At 38.9% G+C, this 12229-nt stretch overlaps 1 protein-coding gene across 3 annotated transcripts; it reads left to right on the forward strand.

Annotated features, from left to right (window-relative positions):
* The first annotated feature begins 163 nt into the window (after window positions 1-163).
* On the forward strand, window positions 164-12059 carry rab27a (RAB27A, member RAS oncogene family). 3 transcript variants are annotated; one of them, XM_041933480.1, is made up of 7 exons: window positions 164-345; window positions 4256-4302; window positions 6513-6681; window positions 8810-8895; window positions 9017-9120; window positions 9431-9554; window positions 9930-12059. In XM_041933480.1, exons 3-7 carry the CDS (start codon window positions 6529-6531, stop codon window positions 10123-10125), a joined length of 663 nt encoding a protein of 220 aa, XP_041789414.1. In that variant the 5' UTR covers window positions 164-345; window positions 4256-4302; window positions 6513-6528; the 3' UTR covers window positions 10126-12059. The 3 variants fall into 3 exon arrangements, with proteins under 3 accessions (XP_041789414.1, XP_041789398.1, XP_041789406.1); XM_041933464.1 differs by lacking the exon at window positions 4256-4302; XM_041933472.1 differs by lacking the exons at window positions 164-345; window positions 4256-4302 and adding an exon at window positions 407-551.
* The last annotated feature ends 170 nt before the right edge of the window (window positions 12060-12229 follow it).

The raw sequence follows: 12229 nt of genomic DNA on the forward strand, positions 1-12229 counted from the left end.
CCTCCTTAGTTAACTAAACTAAGATAAACAAATCTAAGATACACTAAGATAAGTTAAACTCAGCTAAGACAAAGTATGCTAAGATAAAGTAAGCTAAGCTAAACTAAGCTAGCTGTGAGCAATGTAACGGAGGAGGGGCTGTTTCTCAACGGCACGACGTCCACGGAAAGTGAAGCTGGTGTTCAGTGTAGACGAAGCTGGTCTCATGTCAGCTAATGGCTCAGAGGAGACGGACAGAGTAAAGTCTTCAGTTTTTCCCCTTTCGGAAAAGTCTTCAACGGTCACTTTCATACACTTTTTTTTAATATCGGGACACGGTGCGCAGCAGCAACGCCCCGGGGGCTGGTGAGTAGTTAAAATGAGTTTCCAGGAAATGTCAGTGGAAGAAATCAGTCTGTAGCATCTGTCAGCAGCTAGCGAGGGGTCGAGAAGTTTCCTTTAAACTTCAATTCACTCGATTTATGTGCGTTATAAACAGCAAACTGCTCGTCAGGCTCACCCTCACATAACCAAAGACCGTCTGGAAACACTTGCCTTATCCTCTCCTCAGGGTTGGTAGCTTTTTCCTCACTTGCTCAGTAACGTTAGAGATCAACACAGCTGCTGTTTACACAAGTAAAAAAACGGCTTCCTCCAAGCAAAACTTCACTTTTTTTAAACATTTACCACAACGTTTCGGTATGTTTGGACCCATATGTTGGCTGTATTATGTCTGACAGAGCAGGCTGGGAAGTTGGCATCCAATTTAGTGCTCTTGGCAGGAAACATATCAAGCACAAAAGTGATTATTTCATGCCTAAGAGGCCACCTCAACAACAGTGACAGCCACATGATGACCAGCTGAGGCTCAGTGGACATTTCTTTGGTTTGTTGCTGTTAATCGATTTGTTCATTTGTTTGTGTCTCAGCATGGGAATGAGCTATATGTCCGTCACACTGCCTGCTGCTGCTGCTGCAGATAAAACCAGGCAAGGTATTTTAATGACTAGATAGTCACCAGCCTTGGCAGCCAGAAGTTTGGAAGAAGGTGCATGCTGCCCCCTTCTAAATATTTCATTTTATTTCTCAGTTGTCACTCTTGTGCTGCACTCTTTAAAGTTTATGGTATGTGCATATCCGGATTTTCCCAAGGAGCTGCTGGCCTCTGTGTTGGACAGCTGCCCAGGGTGGGTCCTCCACTTCTCCCTGAGGAATGATTAAAGCTGCTTTTTGTTTGCTGGTCTGCCTCTGTGGGAGTAGTACTTGCTTGGCAAACACAGCTACTAGGTTAACTCCCACTGCAGGAGAAAATGTTAAGGTAGAGCTCAGAGTTTCCCCACTTCTGGTCCACCTAAAACTTGACCTGAAAAGGAAGACCTCATTGAGATTAGAAATGTCTTTCAAGAGAGATCTGGCCAGTAAATGCAGAAATAATAACTCGTTACAGACAAAACAACATAAGAGAGATGACAAAAAATATGCCACAAAATCATGAATAGAATTTCTAACGTGAACCTACAAAAGATTTTATCAACCTAAATCACACCTGTCAGACGTGTGGTGTAGCCCTGTGCCCCTAAGAAGACTGCCACACTCGTAGGTTATCAAAGAAGTTGAGAAGATGTTTTTTTTTTTTAAAAGAAAGCCATGATAGTTTGATTTAGTTTCTAGTAGGGATGCACCCAGGGCTGGATTAAACCAAAAAAATGCACTGTGGGGGCCTATTGACCCCCTTGTCCTACTTTCTGCACATCGTATATGTATTAGTTAGTAATTATTTTGTGGTATGTTCATTAAGCACACATCCTTTTTAGTGTAATGCACCATGTAACCAAAACATGATCTGATGACACATCATTCATGCTTGGCCATGGGAACCACACATGGCTATACTGTCTGTTAACCTTCTCTGCGACTCACAGACACAAATTTCAGACCAAAGTTCAAATTTCCACTAATGTCCATTCCGTCAAAGCAGTTCTCCTCTTCTTGTTGGTCTCTCTCAGTGGTGGTTTCATTGCAGCAATTCGGTCATGAGCGCCTGATTCACGCAGTCTACTCTAGTAGTTTGCGATGAAATGTGTCTGCTACTTAAACTCTGTGGCTCTAATCTGAGATGCCATTAATTGGCCATTTCTGAGGCTGGTAATTGTAATGAACCTATCCTGCACAGCAGAGGTAACTCTTGGTCTTCCTCTCCTATGATGGTCCTCATGAAAACCAGTTTCCTCATAGCGTTTGGTGGTTTGTGTAACATTTAAAGTTCTTCAAATTTTGCAAATTTTGGCTATTCTAAAGAATCTAAAATAAAAAAAACACATTTTGCTTTGTTTACTTTTATGTTTGCTACATAATTCCACGCGTTCTTTCATACTTTCACTGTCTTCATTACTGATGTGCAATGTAGAAAATGCTAAAAATAAAGGAAAGCCTTGAATGAGATGGTGTGTCCAAACCTTTGACTGGTACTGTAAGTGGAGCTGGTATCAGTCAGATGGGAGCAACCAACACCAACTAAACTTTTAAGATTTACTACTGGCATCAGGTAGTGTTAGATTTTTATTCTGTACCAGCTAATAGGCTGTGTTTAGGTATCAGAATTGTATTATGAGAAAAAAGGTCAAATTATTGCATTTGTTGTTCTTAACCGGTAATCTGTATTAAGATAGGTGTCACACTGGTTTTCGACTGCTATTTAACTGCTGCTTGTGAGGCCTGTTCCACTGAAGGGAGTCCTGTATTATGTGACGCCTTAATCCTGTAGTACAACAGGGCCTCGTTTGTTGTCTGTTAAAAGGTTGTGGGAAACATTAGACTGTCTGATGTAATTTCTTCTTAACCCAAGTTACTTTAACTTGCACAATTTCTAAGGCTTAAAGGGCAGTTAAGGAAAGTTAATGTTGAAATCTAAGAAGGTAATTGGCAGGACACTCATGCACAGGCAGGGATTCACAGTGAAGAAGTCTCAGATCTTCTTGCCAACTTTTAGTGCTATATGCTTAATCTTATGCTTAATCGTTGCTTGTTCACCTACTTAATGTGAAAACAGCGTTCATTGTGTTTGATTTGGAGAGGTCTCCATACAGAAGAGGAGGCCAGGTTGGGACATAGTTGTTTCAGAAAGGCTGATGTAAGGAAGAAAAAGGATGAGACTTGATGTTCTTTCTGATCGTTGACAGCACTGTGTTTCCTTGCTTAATGTGGAAGATCATGCTCTGCCATCAGAGCTTACTTCCTTTTCACAGCTGTAATAGGACTGGCAAGTGTAATGCGACTAGAATTCTTCTTTTTTTTTTTTTTTTTAGCACAGCTTCATGTGCGAGGCACACTATGCATGAACATTTGCTTTCTTTTTATTGTAACATCCGCTTGTTAACACGAGATTGTGCTATCTCATGTTTTTGATTGGGGCTCACTAAGGAGATGTTTGATCAGCCTGATAATGGTCTGCAGAAATTTGCTGACACAATCTAGAGCAGTGTGGTTTTGCCTGACAGTGTCTCTTCTGTGACTTGTTCTCACTCTGTCAGAAACCATTCACTGACTCAAGTTTTTCTGTCAGGCTTTTCAATAATAATCTCAGTTACTTGGACAGACAAATGTGTGTATAACAGTGTATGTTTTCTCTGCAGACACTTTGACTTGCCATAGCAGGAAAAGCACACGTGTCATGAATAAATCCAATAATGTGTCAGTTGCATTAATCCACTCAGTTTCCTTTACTGTGAGCCAACAATTGTGCTTGTTCCGTTTGACAAAAGGTCTACTGGGAACACACAGTTGTCTGGTTATTAGGAACATCTAGCTAAAACCAATGCAACCTACAAAACAGGAGGCGTTGATTCCTGTTTACAGTCATGTAAGGTCATAATTTAAATATAAATGTGATGAAGATTTGATTCTTTAAAATAGTTAAAACAAAAAATTAACATCATAACCTGCAGGACTGTTGTCTCAGAATACTTCTTTTAAAATAGATGTACCTAATAAATTGGCAGCTGTGTGTATATGAAGCCGTGGGCCTTCTGCCTGGAAGATAAAAGGAAAGTGGTGCAAAGATGACGTGAGGCAGGAAGTTGTGAGTTTTAAGCTAATTAGCTCTTGCGTGAATATAAAGGCGTGGATGTTGTGATCTGATAACATTCATGAGCAGCTGATTAGAAGTTATGCTGTATATTTACACTCTCTGTGGGCTTCGGTACACAAAGAGTCTATTTATAGTGAACATTAACCAGGTCATTAATGGCTACATCTTATTTTCTTTTCTTAATAACAGAGTGGGGTAGGAGCTGTGTGGGATGATGGGTGCCTTGCCTTGTAGAGGTCAGTAAAGATTTGTAAATGGTGATAGGAAACCATGTCAAAGAGCTTCACAATACAATAAACCATATGATGAAGAATCAGTAGTAAAGAGTAAAAAAATCAAAGCTTCACTTCAAATGTAAAACAAAATCGTTCTATTAAAGTTTGTGTGATCTTGAGGATTTGTTTAATAGTTGATGACGACTGATCCACCCTGAGTTAGCAGCCCTGAGGGAACGGCCTATGGCTTTTAATAAAACCTAACTTATAACTTTTAACCTATCTCAGTCAAAACAGGCTGACAAGCAAGAATGCGGACGTCATAGTTCTTGGGCTCGGTGGTCTTTGCTCACCGTTTATGGCCACATCAGTGCTTGAGTCGAGCCGTTTCCATCACAGTGCATTTATCATGGATCTTGATTTTGCATGAGACCTTAAGCTTCTTACGGCTCCAGATGAAAGGTTCAGCGGGGGTTACAGGAAAAGAATGTAAGACTTGTCTAAATGCTTTTCTGCACACTGGTCATATGATACACCTGCGCTTTCTTCTAAATGTTTTGACCGGAATTGGTCAACTATGTGGAGTGAAAATGTTTCATCAGTAGATATCATATTGTGCTTCTCATTGTGTACATGTAAGAAATCACATGCCTCTACACGCAAGTCCTTAATAAACATCAACAAGATACTAATCTGAAGAGAGAAATTACAACTAGGTTCTTGCAATAGTGACAGTAAGTATACACAGTTTTTAGTGTGGCTGGAGAAGAACAGATGAATTTAAAATGCTTCCTGTCACTGTGTCAGTATGATGAAACATCTCTTTTGTCACACACATTAGCCCACAATGCCATGAACTGTACAAATCTACATCTGGAGGTCTTGTGTAATATTGGAAAAGTGTAAAAGATATTTTGTGTTTCTGTCGCCAGCACTTGGTTAAACTACAAAGTATATGAGCCTCGCAGGGGTGGACGTGAGTTTCTTTTGTTACTTTTAAGATATGTGAAAATATAGAAAATTAATACATGCATTAATAGTTGGCAAGCTGAGGCTACACGTTGTAACTGGTAGATTTTCACTGGTCCTCTAGAGTAGAGATAAACAGAAACCAACTTCAACATAAAAATAGTTGCAACACTCGTGCATTTTACTTCATATTTTGCATTCTGTGTTCCTATTCTTTAACTTTATTTCCCAATTTTATTTTCTATCTTCTGTTATACATTCTCTTTATTCTCGTCCTTACTTTATCTTACTTTTATTGTTATTATCAAGTGGATCTTATTCTCCATCTTATTTTACATTAAAGTCTATCCCTGTTTTTATGTCCATTCTGTGTCTTTTCTTGTGAACACTTGGTTCGTGTGATTTCTTTGTTGTAAATCACTTTCAGCTGCATTTCTTGTATGAAAGATGATACACGAATAGAATGTATTTTTTTTAACATAGTATGTGATGCTTTCCCTTGATGATCTCTGGGAAGTTGAGAGACTGATCTTAAAGGGCCGACACAGTGTTTTCACTTGTGAGACCTCCTCTCAGGACTGTGTGAATATGCGCCATACTAAGTGGACTTGGTTGACATCTCCTTCCTTCTCCCTGTTAGTGTCTCTTACAAAGAGAGTAGTGAACGAATGATTAGTTAGTTAGAAGTTAGTCTCTCTCAGTACTCTCCAACATCACTACCCTGTCTGAAATCTTTAAAACAGCTGGGCACTGTAGTTTTTAACAAATGATGAGGTTGGATGAACGTTCAAGTCCCAACGTTATGTCCACCTGCCTGTCCCGTTTCACTCTGAAATTTGTCAGGATATGGAAGCCAGATACTCTTGAAATGCCATCTCACCTGAACTTTTAAGACTTAAGCTACACATGGAGCTGTTGTTTGTAGGAAACATTAATTGTTGGTGTTAGTTTTTTAATGGAATTTGTTAACACTTGGAACTAATATATAATATTGCAGCCTTATCCTTTCTCAGCACCCAGAGCTTCATCCATCTTAAGGGTTTGCTGATGTTTGAGTTGTTGGATGAGATGTAGACTGCTGTCACTGTGTGGGTTCAGGGCCAGATTGTGTGACACCACGGACATGATCCTCTATGCACTTTACAATTTCTTCACCTTGTCATTTTGGGGCTAGAAAAACAAAAAACACTTCATTTTGAGATTCATTTCTCTGCCAAATAGTGTGACTATGGGTTGAATGAGTCGTTTTGTTTGTGTTTCAGAAATCAAGCACTCACTATGTCTGACGGGGACTATGATTACCTCATCAAATTCCTAGCCCTTGGTGACTCTGGTGTGGGAAAAACAAGCTTCCTCTACCAATATACAGATGGCAAGTTTAACTCCAAGTTCATCACTACAGTTGGAATAGACTTCAGAGAAAAAAGAGTGGTAAGTTCAATCAGTTTTGAAGAAAATGGATCTCAAGCCAACATTGCAACTGTGGGGGGTTTCCTTCGTTCAACACTTCAGTAAAAGCACAGATGGATTTTATGCTCTAAGATGTAACATTTCCTCGTGTCCATGTGTGCTAGAAGTATTTATGGCTGCCTCATTAGAGGCTTAAATGCATTCCTACACCATTAAGTAACTCTCTTATGACAAAAGACTACTGATGAATGTTGCAAGTCCAAGTCCAAGTCCAAGTTATGACTAATGTTGGTGAACTGCAGGCAGCACCCTCCTTAAGAATAAACACTTCATACCCTTTGCCAACAGCTGAGCAGCGTTCATATTTACTCAATATTCCCTCTTTAATGTTACTGACCTCCAGCTCTGAGAACACACTGTATGGCCTGAGGCCAGAGTAAACGGTTTTGTCATAGTTATACTGTACTTTCAGGCAATCTAGCACAATTCTTTTTAAGTGCCTGTCCTTCGATCATTATCTTTTTTTTAGAAGAGTTTCCACCACTTCTGATTAATAAAGATAGAGACACTAATAAATGCTGCATAAGGAACATTAAAAAAAAATGTTTGACCGTGACAGCTGTGATTTGACGATGTCAATATCCCTTTTAATCATCATGGTTGCACTACAATAAGTAATTCCAAGCTGTGCTTCCGGTCTTTGAATGGTAAAATCCATAGAGCATGGAAATGAAACACCAGACTCTTTTTTCCTGGTCCATGAAATGACCGAAGTTGTATCGAATGTATGATGGGATGGATACACCAGTAATACTGTGGCTGCCTGTCCAGTGGTCACAAGCATACAGCTGTAAGCAACAGTATGCACTGGAATACTCTCAAGACCTAATGCTGCTTTTAAGCTTAAATAGGTTTCAGAAGCCACCTTTGTTGGCCAAGGACATGTGTGGATTGCAACCTCCAGAAGTGATGCACTGTTGACTATATTAAAGAAAAGATGTACATGATGTCTGAAGTGATGTGATAATGATGCAAAGGACCGTTTGAAATCTGCTTTGTGGGGCTAGAGTGTCCAGATTGACATGCATCTGTAGAAATGTGATTGGAATTTCAAAACCCTCCCAAATATGGCTTGGATCTGATTTGCAAAAATCACATTTCATGTGTTTGTTTGTTTTGTTTTTTTTTACTGTCCAGAGTTTCTAAAATCAATCTGTTACTTCCTAGACCGTTGGGTGAAACCTGAAGAACCATAGAGTTAAACAATTTCTGCAAGCTGCTGCTTACTTTGAAACACCACATTAATGCTGCTAATCTTTTTAATCAAATCAATGAGATCTTTTTCTTGTGTGGATTAAAATGTTTTGAAAATGTGCCCAAACAAAGCAGAGAGGAGTGTGTCAGCTATGCTCCAAATACAGCTCACCATTTTACAGGCTTGCTTTTTAAACGGCGGACAAGGATTTCTGTTTGATCTACTTTTTCAGGAATAATAGCTATATAATGCAGAATGCAACATGTATGTAGTTATTGATTTAGATGTTTTGATTGCCAGTGATTATAGCTCATACAAACAGGCAACGCACTATGACAGGCCTGGTTTCTAATGACAGCATGCTGCCACACACTAAAGCCTGATGCCTGAGTATAGTAATCACAGCATGATCACACCATGTGGCTGTGATCACATACAGACTGATCACTCTTTGATGTGTAGAAGAAACATTACATCAACGTATGTCTTGAAGTTAATTTCTGTTTAATGAAGCCCCTTTCTAAAGTGAGCTGAACACGGTCACTGAGTTGTAGCTGAACGAAACACCGGTCAGAACATCAGTACAAGCTAATCAAACAGAGCTGCTTAGTAGACTGTGGCCTGACCTTTGGTTGCCCTCCTCGACAGCTCAACATCAGTCATCAAACCTATTTAGATAATTTGATTAATTAGCTAACGTTAGGAGCTGGATTCTTCGTTTGTTTTTTCTAGTGGAGGAAGATGTGTAAGCACGCTAAACTTAACTTCACATTCCCTCTAAGATTTAGTGTTTTGGCTTTATGTTATAGCTGCTGATACCATGTTCATAATCAGTTAAATTTAATGCACACAGCATCCTGTTATTTGAACCTCACTTGTGTCTGTTTTGCTCAGGTTTACAAATCAGCAAATCCAGATGGATCTTCAGGTAGAGCGCAGAAGATCCACATGCAGCTGTGGGACACTGCAGGACAGGAGAGGTACATGGAGTACTTCTACCAGCACTTTCTTACCTTCCTCAAAAACTGGTCTTCTCTTCAGTTGCTTTTCTCTCTTAATTATATTTCTCATGAAGTGTTTTTTTTTTTTTAATGGTATCAGGTTTCGGAGTTTGACGACAGCGTTCTTCAGAGATGCAATGGGTTTCCTCCTCCTATTTGACCTCACAAATGAACAAAGTTTCCTCAACGTCAGAAACTGGATGAGTATGTCCTCTGATATGTCATGCAGAAATGTCCACTTTTAGTCATTAAACTGATGATACTTTCAAAAATGACAGGACATTTGGCAATATTAGATTCCTTTTGACTGTCAAAGTAATTTCAGTCTGGCTCATGTAGAATTGATGCTAGGCTGCTGTCAGATCCAAAATATTGTTTGTTAAAAAATCTTCCAGTTATGAATAAGTCTTTCTAAGCTACTGCTTACTGCTTGGATTTTTTATTTCAGGCGAATATATTATTATTCAATAAAACAGGACTGAATGAATAATGGATTGCCGAATGTATCTTTCAGGTCAGTTACAGATTCACGCCTATTGCGAAAGTCCAGACGTGATTCTATGTGGCAACAAGTGTGACCTGACAGATCAGAGAGCAGTGAGTGAAGGAGAAGCCCGTGAGCTGGCAGAGAAGTATGGGTATGTCTCTGTTTTGATCCATTTGTACATGAACCTCTCCCTCTAGTGTTTGCCAAGAAGGTAGTGGCTGCATTGTTTGCCAAAAACTGCAGGAGAATGTTGGATTAAATTAGTTCTCCTTGAAAAGCAAATATTTGTGCACGTGTAAAATATCCTGCTAGACACACCTTTACTAAAAACACAGATATTGTAGTGCAGTAGCATTGTGTAAATTGTTTTAAAGCCCTACAAGACCAAAGTTGTTCATCTTTTAATGGGAACTCAAGCTCCTTTAAGGTCTTTCCCCTCTAAACCAGGTCAAGGTTTGTGTTGCACTGTTACTGTTAGCCGGAGTCTGTGGTTCCATTTCTATGACCAATATTTTCTTCCATGCAGAATACCATACTTTGAGACAAGTGCTGCAAACGGGCAGAATGTCAACCAGGCCGTGGATGTCCTGCTGGATCTTATCATGAAGAGGATGGAACGATGTGTCGACAAGTCCTGGATCCCTGATGGGACTGTCCGAGTTAATGGACCCACCAACCCGGACACATCAGAGGGTTCTGATAATAGCAAATGTGCATGTTAGAATGATGATGAGAGATTGTGGTTCAATATCTGTGTCCATAATAGTGGTGAAAAAATAGGAAGACAACCAAGTTTAACAGTGGGAGTATGTATATGTACATGTATTATATATACACACAGTATAGTGTTCTATGTTGGTGAAACTTGACATTATTTGTGTCCGTTGCCCCACAAACCAGTGCATTACTAATATACTGTCATTGACATGCTGTTTTTTGTCAGTATAGAGTTAAGTGCCTTTTGAATATGGGCATTTCATTTCAATTCATATCATTTGACTTCTGAATAATTCATTCATATTGGAGTGTGGGATATTTATTTGTTGTGATGCACGGCTGAAGTGCCCAGCTTTCGTCATCAGCTGGGCATGCTGATCATATTTTCAGGTATACATTTTGTGCTCCCAAGTCGCAGCAAAGTGAGCTGCCCTGCCTGATGTGCTATAAATATGCTGTTAATGCTCTGTACTTGCTGCAAGATTAGCGTAGATTCACACTGCAATTTTACTCAAGCCACTTCTCTTTCTACAGTCAGATAAATGTTGACTGAGACACTTGCAGTCATGGCGTGTTGGTGGAGAGAAATTTGCTATGGATGTATTTTTAAGAAACTTTAGGTAACCAGTTATGTACTACTGATGATCTATTGAATGTCCAGCTGCAATCTAAGCATTGCACAGCCAGAAAAAAAAATACAGCTCACATTGACCATCCAACGTCAGCAAGATGGACAATTGACACTTTTCACTTTATTTTCTTTTCTAAATCAATGTTTGTGCTTGTTTGCCACCAAAACATACAGTTTGACTTGATAGGTTTGGCCAATAACTACAAACATTGATGACATATGTCATAAAAAGCAAAAGTACAAACTGAGCACTAACTCTAGGGTAGTTTATCCTGCTGTATAACAGACCCATGGAAAAAAATAGAAATGCAGATTATTACTGTAGCTTTTGTGCATATTTCGACTAAAATTCAATTTTGGAGGCAGCTAGTGAAGATAGCACAGTTCAGTTTCAATTCAGTGCTTCAGGTTAAAAAAAAAAAAAAATCAGCAGCTACTGAAAAACCATCAAGACAACTATACACAAATGGTTCCTGCATCCGTCCGATTAAATACATACACATTCAAACAAGTATTGCCCCTAATAACAAGATTTAAGACTGTGGAGCAGAAGTTCCATCTTCAGTCCTGAAGTAGTTTCATGACTCTCCTCTGCAGCCCCCACAGAGTCAAACTTGGTGCACATTAAGTAACACCACCTATAGTAAGGCTCATTATTATCTTTAGTCATGCCTACTGTTTTGAATTTTAGATCTTTTATAGTTAACAGGATTTAACTTAGGTGAGATACGTGCACCTTATGCGCAGGTCCCAGAATGATACTAAATGAATATTAGTTATTCCAAGGGTTCCCACAGATTTTCATAGTGGAGGTTGTGGGCCGCCTTGCCTGAAACAAAGACCATCTCTGCCACTGTCATAAAGGATGTATACACTGTCATGAAATAAAACATTGAACTTCAGGGGAAATAAGCAGCACAGCAAATGCAAAATTTTTAATGGGTGTGGATATTGTTTAGGCCGTCATGTCCTATTGTAATTATATATTTTACAAAATTCCAGTATTTCCACTTGATAAGACACTTTGTATCCCAACTGTAATTGTTTTATGCACAGATCCACATTATTTGTATTACGCTGTCATGCTTTCCTATATAAAAGGGTCAATGTGATTTTTTAGTTAAGACACATGAGTATATTTTTCCACTGTTTCAACCTACAGATTTAAAAATCTATTACTTCAATCGAATTTGATCATATTAGTAAGACAAAAATAAAATGTTTCATATTTTGAATTGTGCCATACAGTTTCATATGCAAAATATGTAATTTATGTCCAAAAATAAACATTTTTATTTATGTACTGTATACTGAAAAGTGGTATCTCATTTAATCTTGAAAATTAGGTCCTGTTTCTAGGTGCTGTTGTTTTGTTTTGTGTGTGCCATTAATGAAACATACGCCACTGAATTTTAATCATCTCACCATTATATAGGAAATATTTAACCATCTCGTGTTTGTTTTTCACCATTTTGTGA

This window comes from Chelmon rostratus, chromosome 1 (assembly GCF_017976325.1).
Source record: "Chelmon rostratus isolate fCheRos1 chromosome 1, fCheRos1.pri, whole genome shotgun sequence".
NCBI lineage: Eukaryota > Metazoa > Chordata > Actinopteri > Chaetodontiformes > Chaetodontidae > Chelmon > Chelmon rostratus.

Bases quoted from the DNA above. Each gene is read 5' to 3' on its own strand.
- rab27a (XM_041933480.1), top strand. From the start codon at position 6,529: ATGTCTGACGGGGACTATGATTACCTCATCAAATTCCTAGCCCTTGGT. The intron at 6,682-8,809 runs GTAAGTTCAATC...TGTTTTGCTCAG, and splicing joins ACTTCAGAGAAAAAAGAGTG to GTTTACAAATCAGCAAATCC. The intron at 8,896-9,016 runs GTACATGGAGTA...TAATGGTATCAG, and splicing joins GACACTGCAGGACAGGAGAG to GTTTCGGAGTTTGACGACAG.